Here is a 19809-nt window from a genome sequence, read left to right as displayed (position 1 = left end):
GATCCTTTTTTTAAATTTATTGCTGATTTATTTGATTCTAGTCCCAACATCTGCTATTCTCCAGCAACTTCTGAATTACTCCAAATTATGCATTTCTACTTCTTTTTTTTTTGTATTTGACAGTGATGGATAGTAACTCAAGTACAGTACTTATACAATACTATTTTGAAATACTTCTACTTTACTTGAACATTTCTGTTTTCTGATACTTCTACCTCTACTTTCATTTCAGAGGGAAGTGTTGTATTTATATAGTCATATTTGTGATCTGTGTAACATTTGTGAATTATGAATTCATCATTGATAAAACCACCAATTACAAAGTCTAAGGGTGCCCTATTAGAGAGTGGCGCATGCTGATTTGGCATACAAAACGTGATATCACTTCTAAAATAAGATTATTTATTATAGATTAAATAACACAGCAATACACAAAGTAGTTTAAACCGTGACCATGCCACAGCATAAAAATGCTGCTTACACATTATTTGATCTATAATTATGCTATAGTATAATGCATGTAATAAATGTAATATAAGTGTATCCAACTAACATTGATAGTACTTGCATACTTTTACTTAGGCAAGATTTCCAGTGCAGGGGTTTGACTGTAATGTAGTATTTTGTGGTATTGGATCTAAGTGCTTCTTCAACCTCTCCTATTCTTTATTATCCGTTTTTTCTCAAAATCTGTGAGAAAACTATTAATTTTCCTCTCTGACGCTCTATAATTGCCTGTTTCTCTCTATAAGACTGAGGTAGAGAGGATTTTGGGTGGAGGGGTGTATCCTAGTGTACATAGTCTGGGCAAAAGGCCCAGTGTTTGGCCACATTTGTAGCTGACTCTACATGTGAAAGCCTTCAGGGCACATCAGGCAAAAGCCCCAGTGTTTAGAAGGGGGAAAAACTCCCTTGTTATTGAAGTATCTCAGCAAGAAACACACACACACACACACAACACACTTCCTTCCAAAGGGTGCTGTAGTTCTACCTCCTGGAATGACAGCAGCAGTAAAATCTGGCAGACCATCACATGGTCATGTCAGCAGTGACTGATGGGAGCTCTGCATCCAGGCCCAGACTGTGTCCAGGTCCCTCACAGCTTAGACAGCGAGGCAGGCCAGCTCTCCAGCTACATGTGAATAACTTACATATATTAAAATACATGGCAGAGAAATTGCCTCTGAGCAGAGGTCAGAGCGGCTAAACGTGCAAGTTCAACTGCCTCGAACAGCAGGAACGTGCTGCTGCAAGTCCATTTAAAATGTGACAGCTCGGTAGTCACACTAGCAGTTTGCTGTTGTAATTACTTGAATGAGGGGTTTGGACAAGGTGTTTGTAATAATGCCCTCCTTTAATTCTTGTTGTCGGGTACATCTAAGAAACTCAAAGAATGAGCTTTTGGATTTTCTATATTTTTAATTATTGTCAACAAATCCCATGGAAAGACCAAAACCAACAAATAAAATTGAAGTTTTATCAATATATATATCTTGTTGTATTATTTGATAAATCGCAAAATGTTTTGGGATGGTTCCAAATGTTTGTCTTTACACGGAAATAAAAACGAATTAACTTAGTATCGTTCTGTCTATGTAAATCTAGATTTATATCTACATCTATACATCTCAAAATGCCTTGAATAAAGCTGGCACGATTGTTCACATTGGATGAACAACAGCAACATATATCTACAATATGTCTACAATTATGGAGTTTTTCTGAGGCAGCAGCATTTTCTGAGCCTGTTCATTCGAGGAACTTTTGTTGTGCAACAAAAATCAAAAGAGACAAAAGTTATTTGTTTGCAACTGTATTCAGATTTAAGACTTTTTAAAACCAATTAATAAATAATCTTGTCACTTCTTGTTCAAAAGTATATAAGATATTTACATCATAAATTAAATAAGAAACTAAAGACATTCAACATGTTTCTATAATTACTTTAACCCTTTAGGCTGTCATGACAAAAAACTAAAACAGATGGTTTTCTTTGAGAACAATTGCATGTAGAGCAGGATTTAAGGATTTAAAACCATACTCTACATATGCTAACAATTTGGCAGATAAGTGAGGTAAAAACAGGAAAAATTATACTCTGATATGTAAACAATATTGTTTCACCACCAACTGTAAGTCGATTCATACAATGCCTATATTTAGAGGGCATGGGGAGATTACAAACGTCTTTTTGTGTTTTACACTCTCTTTGCCCTCTAAGCCAGGGCATTTCACATATACATTAAAACAGTTGTTGACCTGCATATTTTACACTTTTACATATCAGAAGCGTGTTTTTCGTTCTGTTTTTTCACTTTTTCAAATTTGTATCTTATATTGGTGTAATTCAAACACCAAAACAAATTTTATGCGACCAATAACAATTCTACTTAAACAGAAAAAAATGACACATACAGAAAACAGCCCACTGACAAATAAATACCAGGAAACATTGACATCTTACAATAGTGAACCTCTCGCCTCTCCTATGTTGCACTTCTAGGGTCAAACATTGTGCTCTGACCAATTGAGTTTTCAGGCAAAGGGGTAATGGAACAACACGTTTTCCGACTGCCTTTGGAAATAATTTCCGAGACAGATTAACTTGCATGACCAATGGTGCATGAGGTGTTTGGAACAGAAACTGGCTTGATGTTTAACCAGACTCTACACTTAGGTCTCCTTTGGAGGGAGGGGAATTCAGTTCACCATTAAAATAACACTATATTCCTTTGTAATGGAGCAAACCTTCGTCATTTGAAGTGGCATACCAAACATCGGTTCTTGAACACTAGCTACTATATCATCCTCTGATGATAAAGAAAAGAGAATGATATGATACAAAGGCAGGCAAAGACAAATTGTGCTGAATCAGCCACCAAGGGCGCATCAACCCAGTGCCGGTACCTTTTATTCTTTTTTTTTTTTTTTTTTAATTGTCCAGCCATTTGTATCAAGCGCCTGATCAGTGTTTGCATGTGCATAAAGCACCACCACTGTAACATCCTCATCTAGAGAACAGGACCCATCTACACCAGATATCGTCAGCTCCCGTTGGTTATGATAACTGAGGTGGCCTTGTGTCCCTGCATCTGCTCGGCCTGCATCCTCACATGGGACGCCACATCATACTGGACTCCCCCACAGGCCATGCCCGAGTAACTCCGCAGGTTCTCTGGGTCGTACAGGTGCTCCAGGGAGTATCCGCTCAAAGCATAGGCAGCTTGCCTGTCCAGTGGCTGCCTCTCCTGGGCTGGATAGAGCAGCGGGCTCCCCTGCGGCTGTGGAGGATGGGGGGACAGATCCGTCTGCATGTAGTCTTTGGTGAGGGAGAGGGCCGCCCTGGGGATCCCATCAGAGTTGGGGCTGCTAAGACGAGACAGAGACGCCGGACTGGTCGTGTTTTCGTCATTGTCATGCGGACCGAGCAATTTGACACTGTCCTGGTGATGGAGGCGTTCAGAGGTGCTGGGAGCTCCCGGGCCGCGGCACACCACGCTGGTCATAGTGAGCTGGGAGTGGTGCGGTAGTGAGGAGGTGAAACACGGGCTGTGAGCTTTGGCGAGACCTGAGACGTCCAGCGGAGCCTTGTGTTGCTGCAGACGGCTCTCTTCCTCTTTGATCATCTGCTGCGTGGCTCGGATCAGCGTCTCCATCTTGCTGGGCTCTCGAGGGGTTGCCCGGAAGTGGTCACCATGGTAACGCTCACCAGAATCACTGGTGGACCCGCCTCCATCAGGTGAACTCACTACACTGTCTTCATCCCAGTGGCCCCGTCCTGCAAGGAGAGTTCAATGGCCACATTTCAAAACAATGCAATTAATGAATTACATTGTGTTAATAAGTAATTTGATTCTGAATTTACAAAGTGTGTGAAAACTACTTACAACATGATCTGCATCTTATACTTCTTTTCATATATTTTAAGTGCTGATCGTTAACACCATAAGTTGCCTGTGTGATGCATACGTTTTGCTTTAAAAGGGTATAAAACCATGGTCTGTTAGACTGAATGTCTTGGGGGGTTGTTTCCCTGTTTGAGGATGTGAAATGTGAAACAATTTGGCTTTCAATTGCAGGCAATTTTTGAACAGATGGTAGCAATCGGCACACTGGCAAGGGACGGCGTAAACAACTTAGCATGTCCCATAATAACATTTGGAAAACAGCTACCACAAGAAGTTAGGCCAGTGCTATTTTCAGAGACAGATGGTTCTGGTCTCAACCCTAACATCTCACCGTGAATGGCTCCTTGGTAGGATGTGATTTCGTAGCCCTCGCTGCTCTCCACGGACGATTTTGGCAGCGAGAGCACAGAGCGCGTGGCGTCCCACCACACCTCTCTTCCCGACTGGGGGGTTCCAAGGAAGTAGCGACCGCTCTGGCAACGCACGCGGTCACAGGTGGCGGTGTGAGGATGTGTTTGGGCATGGGCGAGATCGTCTTCTGACAGACCCAGGCTGTAACACAGGGAGCCTGAGTCTGGATACAGTCTGTAGGCACAAGATGCCTCCGCAGCCTCACCGGGATCCAGCAGCTGAGGAGATGCAGAGTCTGTCAGCGGGCTCCCTCCCCACTGGCTGTCTTGGTCTGACTCTGAACGCTCTGGATTGAAAGCTGAAAACTGCTCACAGAAACAAGAAAATCCAGTTTATGAGAGTTTGTGAACTTCTTTCTATCAATTGTGCCTGCACCACGTCTCCTTTCTGGATTTAGCTGCATGAAACAGGTTGTTTTTTTACCTGCGGGTAGGGTGACACTCTGGCTTTGGCCTTCGTCTGGGTCAGACGTGACTTGGTGCTCTTCCTGTCTTCAACGTGACTGTCAGCGTAGGGGAAGGCTGGCTTGGTGGGGCTCATTTGGTCCAAAGACAGCTGCATTCCCTTATACTCAGTATCCCTTTTGACACAAACAAAATATATGTTAGGGATAAAACTAAAACTTTGAACCCATATTTATCCAGGTTGTGACTTTTTAGCCATGCTAGCGGCTCTAGGAATGGCAATGTCGGTCAGTCCACCACTTTGGTCAACACTGGAATATCTCAACGACTATTGGGTGGATTGCCATGAAATTTGGTACAAACAAATTCATGTGCTACTCAGGATACATATTAATAACTTTGGTGATAGCCTGACTTTTTATTTCGCGCCTCTAGCAGCTCAACATTTTAATTCATCCAAAACTTTGATTTATGATATCCTGCACAACTGATGACATTCCGTTCAGCCAAAACTGTACTTGTGTTTAGTGCGGATCACAAACGTTTGCATGCTAACTCGCTAAACTAAGATTGTGACACTGCTACAAATTACACCATCAGTATGTTAGCATTGTCAGCACTAAGTGCAATTCCACATAGCTGCTATCTCAGTGTTGATGGTTGAGTGCCTTGCTCAAAGACACTTTGAATGTTGCTGATGGAGGGCATAGTGTTACTTGTTCACCTTTCCCTCCAGGTTTTCCTAATCAACTCCGAGCTTCTCAAACCTTTAGACTAACATTTTCCACAAATAATCTGTGGACCTTCTTTCTTCCTTCTACAGTCTCGTGACATAATCAGTAATTAGTCTGCAGCAGACGTCATGGTCAATATTGAACATAGATAACTTCACTGTACAGACTTATTTTACCAACACACTTTTTATACCATGAGCGATGTGACGACTATGAGAAGTGAAAACATTTCAGATAAATTCAAGAGAAAGTCCTCCCACCTCTGAGATAAATAACAGACACCACGAAGAAAGTTAATCATTCTTTTCTGCCGTGCAACCATTGCCAGAACCCAGCTAGAAAACAATGCGAGTGCGTGAGCGCACACAGACACATGCATGTGGACGTACATTATCGCTGCACTCGACCTCCTTTGCAAGCATCTTATCAGTAAAAAAAAACATTTGTGTAATGCAGGTGGCTTTTTTACTTGTATATGTGCATGCACCTTGTGCACCATCTTTGACATTTTAACCCACTGTCCTGTGGCTGAACTCAAGTGTCGCTGTCGAGGGACTGAAAAGGCTCCTGTGTCAAGTGTTCAGCAAACATGAGCCTATTCTTAACTTATCACATCAACAGTATGTAATAGCAGATGCCTGGCATTTTAAACCCTGTGGCCCATCCCCGACCCTGCACAGCCAGCCTCTTTAATATGACTCTAAATATGACCCATTCTTTATGTACAGCACCTTGGGGGAAATGCTGTGTTTGGATAGCCAGTACACAGTGTGAGTGCTATTTGCTCTTGCAGGTATAGTTGCGGTGGCTGGTTCTGCATCCTATCTGTGCCCTGGATGACTTATGTCTGAGCCAATAATGTTGGGCCTTTGTGCAAACTCAGCTGTGTTAGCCGAATTCCACCTCAGGGTCAATGTCAGAGCACCTCGTGTCTGAAATACGCCACCAGCCAACCTCCAAACATGATTTATTAATGGATTCTTGTTGGGGTAAAATGCTGTCAGGGCAAGGTGATTGAATTGCTGTTTGTTTTTAAATGTAGGTGTTTTTTTTGTGCTCCTGCCGCACGTGAGCTTTTGGATACTTCTGTGTTAGAGCTAATTATGCAATTGGAAATTCACTGTCACTTTAATGCAGTTACTGTGTTTTCTCCTTGCTGCATTGCATTGGAAAAAATATCAATGGGTAGACTGCAGCTATATGCATGCAAGCACATACAGAGAAACGCACACACACCGTGTTACACACACACACAACGACACAAACACACACGCACGCACGCCCCCCCCACCCCCCTCCCCACACACACACAGAAAGCACATGTGGATCAACCAAACTTAACAAGGAAAATCCAACAAGCGCTACAGCTATGAGATGGCTATTGATTCCTAGTTCACCGTTGGATCGATTTTGCTTTCCTTCGACTGCCGATCGATGGTGACAGTAGAGGTTTTTAGATGGGGTTGAACCCTGATGTTTGTCTTACTGTCTCAAAGGGCCTTAGTGTGCTTTGTGCTCTCATAACAACTGCCTGAGCCCTGCAGCCACACTATTTGGTGGGTTTTTACAGAGAGGCTACAGAGGGGTAAAGAGAAGGATTTCTCAAAGAGACACAGAAGCTAGAAGCATGGATCATAAGAGTGTATGATATGATGTTATACTTAATCTAGTTAAATAACCAATGCTCCTCCCTCTGCAAACACCATTAAAAATGCAGCTGCTTTTAGCCCAGCATAGCCCTTTATACCTTGTGTTACGTTAACGTAGCTGTGATTTAAGAGATTTCGGTTCAAAATGGGATAAATTCAACAACCCTATATCTGAAATGCTTGATTCACACTTACATATGAAAGATTCCAACCAATTGGTATGCATGTGTGGTACCTTTTTCTATGAACAAATGTCTCACAAAGTATTATGAATATATTCTTAAATCAAGTTTTCAACTTCTTCCCTCTCTGATTTTTAGAAGGGAATATTAAGTGGGACTTACGTGAGTACATAGTTGACGCTGACTATACAGTGAGGTCTTGAGGACCGGCTGTTGTGGACGATTGTGGCGTAACTCTGGACCCATACCCAGCCACCGTGCTTGGCCAGGAAACGATAATACTTAGTGGTGACTTGTCCTTTTACTAGCACTGAAGGAGATGAAAGAATCAGACAGAAGACATGATTAACGTATTTAACAGTGTGTGATTTCCTGCATGTGGCGGCTGCAGCAGGTTGTCTGAGCAGTTACTGTGATAAAAGAAGGTCGGCCAGCCTGTTGTAAAAGAATGATAGTGCAGGTTTGAAACTCACAGAGGTGGTGTGCACAGCGGAGGTGGAAGATGTCGCAGCCGTGGACATGATGGTAAAGGGTTTTCTCTATCAGGTCCTGGGGCTCATAACCTGTCAGCTCTGCCACCCTGGAGAGAAATTAACCAGTTGTTTTTAGAATATGCAGAATTATCAGGGATACCTCAGTTTCTCTGTTTTGTTTATGTTTTACAGGCAACATTTCTAGTAGTTTCTTGGAGAACTCATTTAACCCTCCTAATGCTTAACAGTAAGCACACATGCTCAATAAAGAACTTTGGATTAGAAAGAAAACACCTCAAGAGAAACAATTATTGTCATGGACAGCAAACTGGTTGCGTACCTGGAGTCCAGGAAGATGAGCTTCATGTCCAAACTGGCCCTGAACATAAACATGTTGCTGTGCAGTTTGATCTCAGTCACAGCGCTGGGCGGCAGGGAGTGACCCACAGCCACCAAACCCACGTTCTGGTAGCAGCTCTCAAAAGGCGACATGTCCAAACTGTACTGACGGATCTTCAGGTAGCCACTGCAGTGGATCACCTGGTGGAAGATTACAGATAAGGAAATCCTGAAATGTTCCTTTATAAAGAAGATGGGGTAGTATGGCATGATTCATAGATGCATATGCTACTGACCACAAATATAGAATTATTATTGAAATACAATATTATAGAAATACAAAAGGATATTATAATGTCTGTGGTAAAAGTAAGGAAAATAGTCTATGAAGAGCAAGGAAATTCATTTGAATATCGGTCTCCATTTTTTTCAATTAAATTAATTAATGAATTATTCTACCGCAATTAAGAATGTTGCTAATTTATAAATAGTAAATTAATACCACAGGCCAGGGACAAAGCTTCATTCTCACTACCTTGTATCCACCACTGGTGAGGCCTGCGTTTCTTTTTGCCAGCACACATTTCATCCGCAAAAAGAAAGAGCGCTCCGCTTCATATTCTGAAGAAAGAAACACTGTTTCAACTAATTGATTATAAAATACAAGTCAACTAAAAAACTCTCATAGGAGCTATTAAAGAAAAATAAAAACTGACTATAGACTGTTGCCATGCGTCTGCTTATTTAAAAACACAAACTCCAAGTCTCGAGTGCATTTTATATATGCAACGGCGTTACATAAAAAATAAATACAATATTAAGCTTTCTTTTTTTACTGTATCAAAGTGCATCCTGCAAGAATACCAAAGCATATTTCTAAGCTCATTTGCATATGTTATCCGTTGCATTTATAAGCTTCATGCTCTGTTATAGTACGATGTTAATTAATTGCAAACAGACGACGTATAATTGGGAAACTGTAGGGAGGAAATGTATTTTACCTTGAACGAAATGTGAGTGATAGGGCTGATGTGGCGTCAGCACAGCTGTCATCTCATCGTGGTCGGCAGGATGGACATATTCATAAATACTGTTCCCAGTCAACTCTACCTGTTGACAATAACTCATGTAATTAACAGGTAAAGACTATGATGACTTAATTTCCAAAAGCAGTTTCAACACGATGTTTTTGTATTAAATTATGAGATTAGCAGAAATGCAGTAAATAATTAAATGTGATCGTACAAACGGACCTGAGACAGTCCTAAATGGACCGACGCTGTCTCGGAAATATACATTATTTTCCCATCTGGAGCCACAACAAAGATGAATCCGTCCAACGTCTGCAAATAAACGACAGTTACCTCTCAACATTATTTCACACGACCATATTCCTGTCTTGCAGATAATTAATAGTTATTACGGTGATAATAATAATAATAATAATAAATAACAATCGGTAATAATACATAATAAATAATATACCTGCAGTAAATGAGCTCCCAGCTCTCGTCCAATATTGTCCAAAGATCTTGTCCGACTTGCATGACCCCAAGCTTCGCCCAAACCTGTAGACAGTGAAATAAGGAATGTTGTTTGGCTGCTGCATGACATTATAAGGAAATGGAGAAGATGACGTGTTTTATATCGATAATGAAAAAAAGCATTACGATATTTAATTATTATTATTATTATTATAGTTATAATTATGCTTCTGAAAAAGGCCGGACACACACACACACTCACCCTCCAGCCAGAGGCATGCAAAAAGGCCTGTTTAGTGTTTAGGCGTTTACAGTGTCCATTCCTGTCTGTCACCTGTTCAGGCGGCAGACATGAATATCGATAATCTGTTGGTGTTGCACAATGTCATGTGTCTCTTATAACAACTGCAATATAGACTTTCAATCTGGAGGGATGGCATACATTAAATGCTTGGATGATATTTAATTTCATTCTGATGCTCCAGAAAATATTATTTTATCATTATTATTATTATAAATAAACAGAATATCCAGATGTGTAATGCTATCCTATATTTAATCACAGTTATGGCCATCTTTCAGATTTTTAGGTCAATAAATCCTTTAGTGTATAGGCCTATATTTTCAGTGTAAGTCGAACAAAGCAAATATAGCCAGTGCTGCTCATTGAAATTCATTCTGTTTCATGAGATATTTCGTGAGCTCAGGTATCATCAATAAATTAGGCGCTGCTGTAAATGGAAATTAAAATATGTGTTCGCTTTCGGACATAGTTTAATATCAATCCCACCAGATGAGAGGATGTAGAAAAAGGACCCTGGATACATAATATAAAAAATACGACATGTGTTATTTTTCCTCATACTTAAAAAATATATTTTATGTTACATGTAATGACAGCAAAACATCATTATATCTGTAATGACAGCACGTGGGCAAGGTTGTTTGTGTCTCGCCAGCTTCGTGCATGGCTTTAGGTAATTAGAAGCCGTGCCGGACCGTTTTTTAAATAATTGGTATGTCTAGTTCTCAGTCACGCCGTCAAAGAAGCCTGTAGAGACCTGTATAAAAGATGGTGGCATGATCGCCTTCTTTAGGCACACTGAATTAAACTCGATCATGATCCATTTGTAAAGACTCCCTGCAGATCAGTGAAAACTGACTGTAATGTTCCTATAATATTTATTTATGGCTTAAAGTGGTTATGTGAGCGCGGCTATATTAACAGTATCCGTTTGAAATTTAATTTTATATAATTTTTTTAATCTTCCATAACATCACTACAGTAGTGTTGATATTTCAGATATTATTGATAACTATAATATTGTATTTGCGGATTTAAAACTATTTATATTGTGGGACTAAATGATAACGGAATATTATTTAGTTTTTGAAAATGTATTTTATTTTATATTATGATATGATATATAATAACGGGATTTTATCCCTCGAAGACCCTTAACATTTTCTGTTTGTTAATGTGGTTTCGCTCACCCTGAGGGAAAACAATTCTCATCTTCAGGTAACTTGTTGTGAGTCTTATTATAGAGGCTTTGTCCAGCTGAGAGGTGATGGCCGACGGTAAAGGCAACATTTTGGCCAGTTCGTAAAATTCACTGTTCTCCTTTTCCCGTCTAGTCCTTGCGGCCGTTTTGGATTTCTCCTTCATTTCGGCGCCTTTTCACTGTATCCTTCCTTGTATGAGACGGTGGTCATTCAAATCAGCAGTTTCACTGATTCCTCTCCGCTTTGACTCCTTTTCATTGCAGATTTTTATCAAATAAAAAAAAGCTGGAGTTTTAATGTCGAATCCCAAAAGAAAAGTGAGAATATCCCTGTTAGATAGGCCTACTCCCGATGGCAGTCAGTGATACTTCAACTGGTTGTAGTCAAACCTCCACGGTACTGCGGTATCGCATCCATGACCTGCAAAACACAGAAAGAAAAAAAAAAAAACATTATTATGACACGTTGATCTGCAGATGACCACGTTTAGACCGACCTTGATGCCACTGTCTCTTGTGTTATTTTTAATTAAATCTGGTGCAGGCCTGCAGATCAGATGGAGCTGACCAGGAAAAACAACACTATTGATACATTTACACATCAATATTTTATGAAAACAAATGTCTAATTTATTGAAGAGGGTATAACCTGGACATGCTCGGCTTTTAACAGAAGCATTACTACGAAAAGCAGCAACAATATTAAAAACTGTACATTAAGAGACAACACGGTGTACAAGAGCGTAATTGAATTTCATGAAGAGATGTAAACAACTTTTGACTTTTAAAACAAGCTCACCCTGCGTGAGGGCACACTTCAAACATGACCGTCTCATGCCATTTTAGCCACCAAGCCAGCCTTTACTTTTTATCTTAAGACCAGTAAAACTTCTGTCAATGAGGTGAAATAAATCTGCATTGTCTGTTGCTTCAGAATAACGAAACAACGCATCATACGGCGGATCACTGCAGTAGTGCAAAAAAACAACAACAACTGTGACACAATCTAACAACGCTACAGTTTTCCCCCCTTGTTTTAATAAAATAACACGTTTTAACATCTAGTATATCTGACAGATTTGTTGAGACGTATATATTTGCAGTATTCCTACCCGCGCTGAGATACACTGTATTTTCCTACACGTGAATCGATCCTGTGGGCCTTGCAGGCAGCCAGCTGGGAATTTCACCTGTCCTGAACCGAGTTCACCAGTCGTCCCAGTTAAGTTTGGTCTCAGTTCCTCCTGGATTTCCACCTGGAAAGGCGAACGGGCCGTGCGCTGCATACACCTCTCCAAATTATAAGGACGCGCAACGAGTGGCATTCATGCCCAACAAGCCTCCTCTCCTCAACTATCTCAATGTCCCTCTCCGGAGCTGCTTTGGACCCGCCCACCGTGCGCCGATCTCGGTTTGATTGGATAGAACTGCTGAAAGTCATTTTGTGATTGGACTCTTATCGGGGGCGTCAGCTTGGTACTGCAAGGTATGCGCGGCGCTTGACCGTGCCTGAAATCAGCTTAGATGCTGTGTTTTTGTCATTAACTTGGAGATCACGCGGATGAAGCTGCAATAAATAGATACATCTTCATAAAATGCACTTCAAGGGAATGTTTTGCATTCAATAAAAGACTGCAGCCGGTGATTATTTTAAGGAAAATATCCAGAATAAAACAAAGATCTTTTTTATTCCAGAGAAAAATAAAACTGTAATGTATTGTCACAGTTAAATCAGGTAACATCAACAATTTTGTTTAGTTTCCTCACATTTCATATCACGAGTTTTCTGTTTTACATGACACCTAAATGGTAAATAATCCGAGTGTCATAATATGTAATCAAGACGAAACAATTTTTCTTTATTTGCATGGCCAAACTGCATTTCCTCAACAGGTCCAGGGGATGTTATAAAAACACAAACACAACAGGGGGATAAATGATTGAAAGAATGTCACCGCTACGGAAAAAAAGGGTTGAAGTCTACTCGTGCCGCTGCTGTTGTCTAACGAATAGGCCTTAAATCCTACATTCAATCCTCTCTCTGATTCAATAATATAAGGTCTCTTTAATTTTACAAAAATGTTTACAACCGACATAAACATGACCTGTTCATCTGTTTTAGTTGCAACACTAAATATTTCACTTGCTTTCTGAGGGATTTCCTCCCTCAGGATTCAAACACGTTTTGGTTCAGAATGGGTTTATTATTGGTTATTCTCAAACACCAAGGCGCTATTTAAGCAGGCAGAGGTTCTAATTATTCGTAAACTTTAAATTTGAAATTTAAATGTTGAGGTTGCATGCTTTTTTTGCGCATGCAGACAACTGGACTTGATGATATTTTAAATTTTCCCTTTCATCAAACCCAACCCGTTGGGCTATTTAGAAGTTGGGATTTTCATCTTTTTAAAAAGCCAAATGCAAAACAGTTTAGGCCTACACCCGGCTGAGAGAGCAGTGCGCCGCGTCCAATAGTTTGGTGTCCGTCAAACACGTTTATCTGAGGATTAATTTCCATGGTGGGAATCAGATGAGAGTGCCTCGGTGCATGTAGTTTTTTAATTAGGTACCGAGCGCTCAGATGGAGGGGGGAAGGGTAGGGGGGTTAGAGCAGCGGGCGCGGTGACGGGGGCGCGGACGCATGGCGGTGAGCTCATTACGCACATAATTAGCCCATAAATTGATGCTGCATCCAGCCATAATTGGAGACACTCCTACTGTCTCCTTCCTTTTGTGTATGCTTGTGTGTGTGAGAGAGAGAGAGTTACTGCATCCTTCACATCTGATGTTTCTAAAGAGGTATACCTATCAAGTCTTTGAAGTTATCACAAGCTCAGTTCTACTTGACATCTCTCTCTGTGACGAATCCCTCATCACTAGATCTCATTTCCTTCCTATGTTTTACCCAGCCATCCACAGGTCAGAGGTCACCGCGTTTTTTTGCCTTCATAGATCCTTCTCCCTGCATTGGTGCTCTAAAGCTTTTTTTGAATGGGTATGCAAACAAAACATTCTTACAATTAAAACAGTCATTGTTAAGGGAGATTCAGCACCTACAGATCAAGCTTAAGGCAGCTTGCTATCATCAGTGCCCCCTCTGTAGTGAGTGACAGCCTGCCAGGGAAGTTCTCTGAGGTGAGCTAGAGCTCCGATCGGCTGCTAGAAGATTTACCCTGCACGGACATCCTGTTAATGCCCCACCACAGGCCGCCACAACAGGGGAGCTCGCTTTGCTGTCCTTCCAACCCCTCCCTACCTCCCTCCCTCGCCACGAGTCTCACCCGTCTTTCCATTTTTATTGTGTTTTACAAATCACGCTTCTCAGTGGGAAGCCGGGCCTGAAATTCTCCCCATAGTTATGGGAGGGGGCAGGTTAGTGAAGGTTATTTAGGAAAAGGATTTGAGGAAAAGGTGGAAAGGAGGTGAGAGGGTGAAGGTCGGCACTAATTGATGAATATGGTGCGGTGCATCATTTCCTCTAACGAGCTCACAGGATGAGCTTCTGTTTCATGATCAGGGCCAGTGATTGTGCCCTTGAGCAAGGCACTTAAAATAACTTTAAAAAGCATATTTTCTCCATTACCTCTAGTGGCTTCCAATCAAGTTGATAGGGTGAAGATTTAATACGATTCAGTACTTGATTATCTTCCTTCAATATCTGCCTTTGCAATGTAGTTGATATGAATTTGCTTTGGTGAGCTAAAATAAACCAGCAGAAACCAGAGGACATCACACAACACTGAGACATGAAACTATAGACCTAGACCGTTTTTGACAGGTTTGCTGCGGTTCTGAGGTACCCGTCTCTCAGATGTACAGTTTTAAAGAAGGATCGTTATCAAAGGATAAATCGATGCAGCAAGCGGAACCAGAGATTCGTCTTTTTACTTCCACACATTTCTTCTTCCTTGTTAAAACCTGGTGCCTACATTACCCACAATGCAACTCACTTTTGGTGTGTTATGCTGGTAGTGGCAAATTTAGCCTTGAGTCGCTAGCCTCAAGCAGAGATAAGGAGCTTAAGATGTCTAGGAAGATCAGATCTTTCTAACTCCACACCTCCAAATTATTCTAATTTTCAAACTCGTAGTCTTCAGCCGTTGTTGACCCAAGTGACATCACTTGAAGCAATTCAACAGACTTTTTAGCAACTCCCACAAAAGGCTTTGTACACATACTGCATGAAGAAGCCCTCCCTAAGACTTGTAAGCAGACTTTGATGTTTAAAATTGGTGTTCTCTTTTTTAGCTTTCAAAACTAAACACCAACCCATCTTTCAAGAATTGTTTTACCAGTCATTCTGGATGATAGCCTACCAAGACCTTGCTAGGCAAATTTTCATCAGAAGTGCTTTGTGAGCATTGATTTGAAAGCTTACATTGGAAAATGGGCCACCAAAAAGTATTGCATTTATGAACTAAATCAAACCTGGAAGACCAACAATAAGTTAACATGGAAATCGTGAAAATAGCAATGTGAATTTGGTAATTTATTATGCTTCACCCTTCCCCCATGTTTCATGAAAATTGGTTTAGTAGTTTCTCCACAATCCTGCTGACAAACAGACAAACATACCAACAAACAATACTGAAAACATAACCTCCTTGGCGGAGGTAATGAAAATGGTTTTGTAGGTTTTGAAATTGACATCATATGCATTGAGCTGACCACAAGTGATCGTACTGCCCCATGTCTTCCACATACAGTAGTTTAATTTGTCGGGTTGGCCACGCTGCCTTGGAGATCCACCTTTGGATTAATAACCTCTTCTCCACTTCCTCTCATATGTCCCTTTCTTATACACTCCCCATAACTTCATAGTGATGGACTAATAAACCGCCAGTACAGATTCAAATAACTTGATTAGATGTTAGATCATATACACTGGGAATAAGACTAGTAGGAGAGATTTACAGTGTCTATATGTGGAAGTGAAGAGACATACAAAACTGTAAGGAAAATTCAGGAGATATTGTGGAAATGGCAACAAGATGTTAAAAAGAGGAAAGAGAGATGAAAAACACAGAACGAGAAAAGCAATGAGACTGATGCACCATGTTGGGTTACACTCTGTGCTCCGAGATTGAAACGGTCGGGCATATGTAAACAGGCTGCATGTTTGACCAAGATTTGCCAGTTGTGTTTTCTGTAAGCTATTACTGACTCTTTGTGTTGTGTTTTCCCCTAAAAGACTGAAATATTATTTAGTACTCCCCGCCTTCTTTAGCTGTTAGTTTTGAACCAGCCACTTTATTTGTACAGTGATGGTTGGACATTTTATATTGTGTTCTTTTTCTCCCATTAGCAGTGACTCTTTCCCATCAATTCTCGCACTCTGTGTCTCTTTCTGTCAGGCCCTTCACTGAGCCCATCTGTTGTGTGCGAGTGTTAATTAACCACGCTGCCATTTCCTCTGTGCGCTGCGATTGAAGGTGCTTGGAGTACACGAGTCAGCCCCGCAAGTTCATCAAAATGCTAATTCAGCCCAAATTAAAGTTGTGATTAACATTACACAGTTTCCTGTGCAGACAAATTGATCCTTCCACGAGCGCTCTCTCTCTCTCTCTCTCTTTCTCTCTCTCTTATGAGTGTCTGGGGAGATGGGGAGAGAGAGAGAGACTTTCCTCTTGGGTGTTCTTGTCATCATTGCTAAAGTGGAAGAAAATCAGAAATAGCCCATAAATGAAGCTAATGCCAAGTGAGAAAGATTTGTGTCTAAATGCTAACCGTTTTCTTTATAACATAAGTCACAACATTATATTTTTCCCGATAAGAAATATGAATTCCTATTTTGCTTTTCAGTTCACATGCATATCAAGCCTTATGTTTGTGTGCATGTTCTGTACCTGTGTTCCTGCTCCGTCTCAGAGTGTGTACATATGTGAGGAACCAATAAGCTGCAGCGCTGATGCTGTGACACAGTTCTAACTGTATTTACCCTGCTCTCCAGCTGCCTCTGCACCTCCCAGACACTGATAGGTTCATGGAAACAAGGGTAAAAAAAGGTCCTATCAACGTAATACCATTATTTTTATCCAAATCCAATGGTATTTTCCCCTTTCATTTTGTAACTGCTTCTTTTTTTATCACCTTGAATTTGACCTCAATCACCTTGAGTTTCAATGCTACTGTCTACAACTTGTAAAATGTTAAACACAAAATACATTTGTAGAGCTGAAAAACAGATTAGTGGCGTCTCTAATAGCTGAGCCTTGTTAATTCATGAAAGAAAATCACCAAATTCGTGGTGCAACAGAGGCGGTGCCATATAAACAACAGCAGCTTGACATTCCCAATGGTAAATGACAGTGGAACGCTTATTTAGGTACATACTGTAGTCTCTCTCTCTCACACCCACACACACACACACACACACAAGGATAAAGTTCTTGTGGTAATGAAAGCCTCTAGCGTTCATCACTCTGTCTTAAGCAGTGGTTATTGAGGCATTAAATATGTCTACACAGGGCTCAGTGAAAGGCTGCCAGATCAGTGTTCTCCTCTGAGGGGGCTCTGTTTGCATACAGACAGGTTGGGGGATTGGGAACGTGCACCGAATGGAGCCTGGGAGTCGTAACTGGGTGCCCACCACTCTGGTGTTAGTGCCATTATGGGATGTCACTGTGGGAGAACTGCGGCTCTTCAGCGGGATTACTGAGATTCTTGCTGAAATTGAGCAGAATTGGAAATGTGGGCGGCGGATTCTCTCCGGAGTGATTCTTGCACAATACTGCCACACACACACACAGACTCTCAAACACCCTTACATTCACGTTCAAACAAATGCAAATGTGCATTTACGCAAATATTTTTGCCACAAGGGAAACTCAGGCTTTGAGCAAATGTCAGTTTGATCAACTATGAAATTTGTCATCGTTGTTTTGTTTTGATTTCTTCTCACAGCATGACGAAAAATGCAAAACAGCTCTGGCGCATAACTCAACAGCCTCTACTGTCTTTGGTGCATGTTTGCATAGCATGCAATGTGGTGGTTTGTTGTGTTTTTTAAACTCTGCTTGTAAACCAAATTTCCCATAAGGAACAATGAAGATTTGAATTGCATTAAAATACAGTGAACTGAAATGGGTCTACAACGTGAAGGTAAACACAGACTATAATTCTGAAGTCTGCGTTGTAAAACAGAGTTGGTTTTGTTCATCAGGGCATACATGGGAGCATTCTTTCGTTATGCTACTGTGATGGACAGTAGCCACACCAGAGCATCAGCACAGACCAGTGTAACTACATGACTCAGGCATAAGAAAGGGCCGTTTTTACAGCTCAGTAACCTTCCTTCTAATGGTTGTGGGGGTCAATGTGTTGAGGCCACACTCCCTTCTGAGGTCCCTTCTCCTGTGTCATAAAATAAACACGCTGGGTGCGACCCCGGTGAGGGTGAACATTAACACCCCAGCCGCTGGCCCAGGGGTCAGCCAGGGGTCAGCAGCCTGCGGTGGAGGGAAGGACAGAGATTATTCTTCCACAATGACAGAAGCACCAACATGGCATCAGCGTGTGTAAGAAACTCACACCCCTGGTCTTATGTAAATTCTTTCTGAAGGATTAATGGCAGCAAACAAACTCTTTTATGGCAGGCTGTGGGGCTGACGATTTACAGACCTTATTTGCTTGATTAAGTTAAGGGTTGTTATCGAATCTGATTTTAAAGGTAGAAATACGTTTTTGATTTAAATGTGCTGCCTCAAAGTTCAGCTGCATTATTTTACTTATTATTTATTATTACAATTCTGAAGCTGTAGCATGTAGGAGCCTCATACATTCCCATTACATTTATGATTAGCAATTATAGCATCAGTGCTTGTGTAAATAGCTGTAATAATGCGTTTTAGAAAAGCTTAAATTTCTCAAAGCTGCAATAACTTTACAGTAACAATATTTTTTTGGCCGCATCGTGGCAGTGGAAACAATGTGTAAACACAACTCTGACGTATTATTACCCTTTAAGTTGATACAGCGATTATGTTAGCTGTGTGCTTTACATCCAACAACTTCAGCATTCTTCTGGAGGCACATTCCTAGTCACCTAATAAATAAAAGGCCAAAATTAACTATCATTTTAGCCTTTAAATTTAGCTCTACAGCAACCTTTTTGACTTTTAAATGCTCCACTATGTTCAGCTCACTGTAACTGTCTACTATTTGGCAGACAGCATACAGTCAGTGTTTAGAGCTTTTTCACTGAATTTAGCTGCCTGCTGCAGCCAAAAACAAAGCTGATGAAAGCAGTGAGAGTGAACCAAAACAGTGAAGTTTTAAGGCCATAAGAAACAAAGGAATGACTTAAAGACGCTAGAACGCTCCATAGAGCTGAGTTCATCTGCGGAGTCGGGTACAAGTGACCATCAGAAGTCCTGTGATAATTATGAAAAATATTTATTACAGTCACTCACAACAAAGGTTCAAGGTGTTTCCATTAAAATGTTTGTAGCACATCACAGATCCCGAGACCAGAAGAGGCAGAGCAGAGTGATAGTGGCGCCCTGGTGCATTATTCCGTCTGGCATTCACCCTGACGGTGGGGAGCCACAGATGTCAGACATGGCTAACCAGCTATTGTAGAGAGCAGACACGGACATCAGACCTGCCAAGACTGGTCAGACTTGATGGTGAACTACATATTCTATATTGACAGTAAGAAAGGATCGAAGGAGAGACTGAAATCTATTATTGACAGCCATTCAGACAAAGTCAAACACTTG

General features: G+C 41.0%; 1 protein-coding gene across 1 annotated transcript; it reads right to left on the bottom strand.

The window, feature by feature from the left end:
• Nucleotides 1-2816: 2816 nt before the first annotated feature.
• LOC142942135 (single-minded homolog 1-like) lies at nucleotides 2817-11627 on the bottom strand. Its single transcript, XM_076084343.1, has 11 exons — nucleotides 11079-11627; nucleotides 9586-9668; nucleotides 9354-9443; nucleotides 9102-9210; nucleotides 8636-8721; nucleotides 8102-8301; nucleotides 7762-7868; nucleotides 7451-7598; nucleotides 4743-4899; nucleotides 4240-4624; nucleotides 2817-3778 (listed from the first exon to the last, which is right to left on the bottom strand). The coding sequence occupies exons 1-11, from the start codon at nucleotides 11251-11253 to the stop codon at nucleotides 3045-3047; spliced, it is 2274 nt and encodes a 757-aa protein (XP_075940458.1). The 5' UTR covers nucleotides 11254-11627; the 3' UTR covers nucleotides 2817-3044.
• Nucleotides 11628-19809: the final 8182 nt, after the last annotated feature.

The sequence above is a fragment of the Anarhichas minor genome, unplaced genomic scaffold (assembly GCF_050575085.1).
Source record: "Anarhichas minor isolate MPS153535 unplaced genomic scaffold, ASM5057508v1 ptg000136l, whole genome shotgun sequence".
Classification (NCBI taxonomy): Eukaryota; Metazoa; Chordata; class Actinopteri; order Perciformes; family Anarhichadidae; genus Anarhichas; species Anarhichas minor.
Note: the sequence above shows the minus strand (reverse complement) of the source record. Positions and strands in the feature narration are given on the sequence as shown.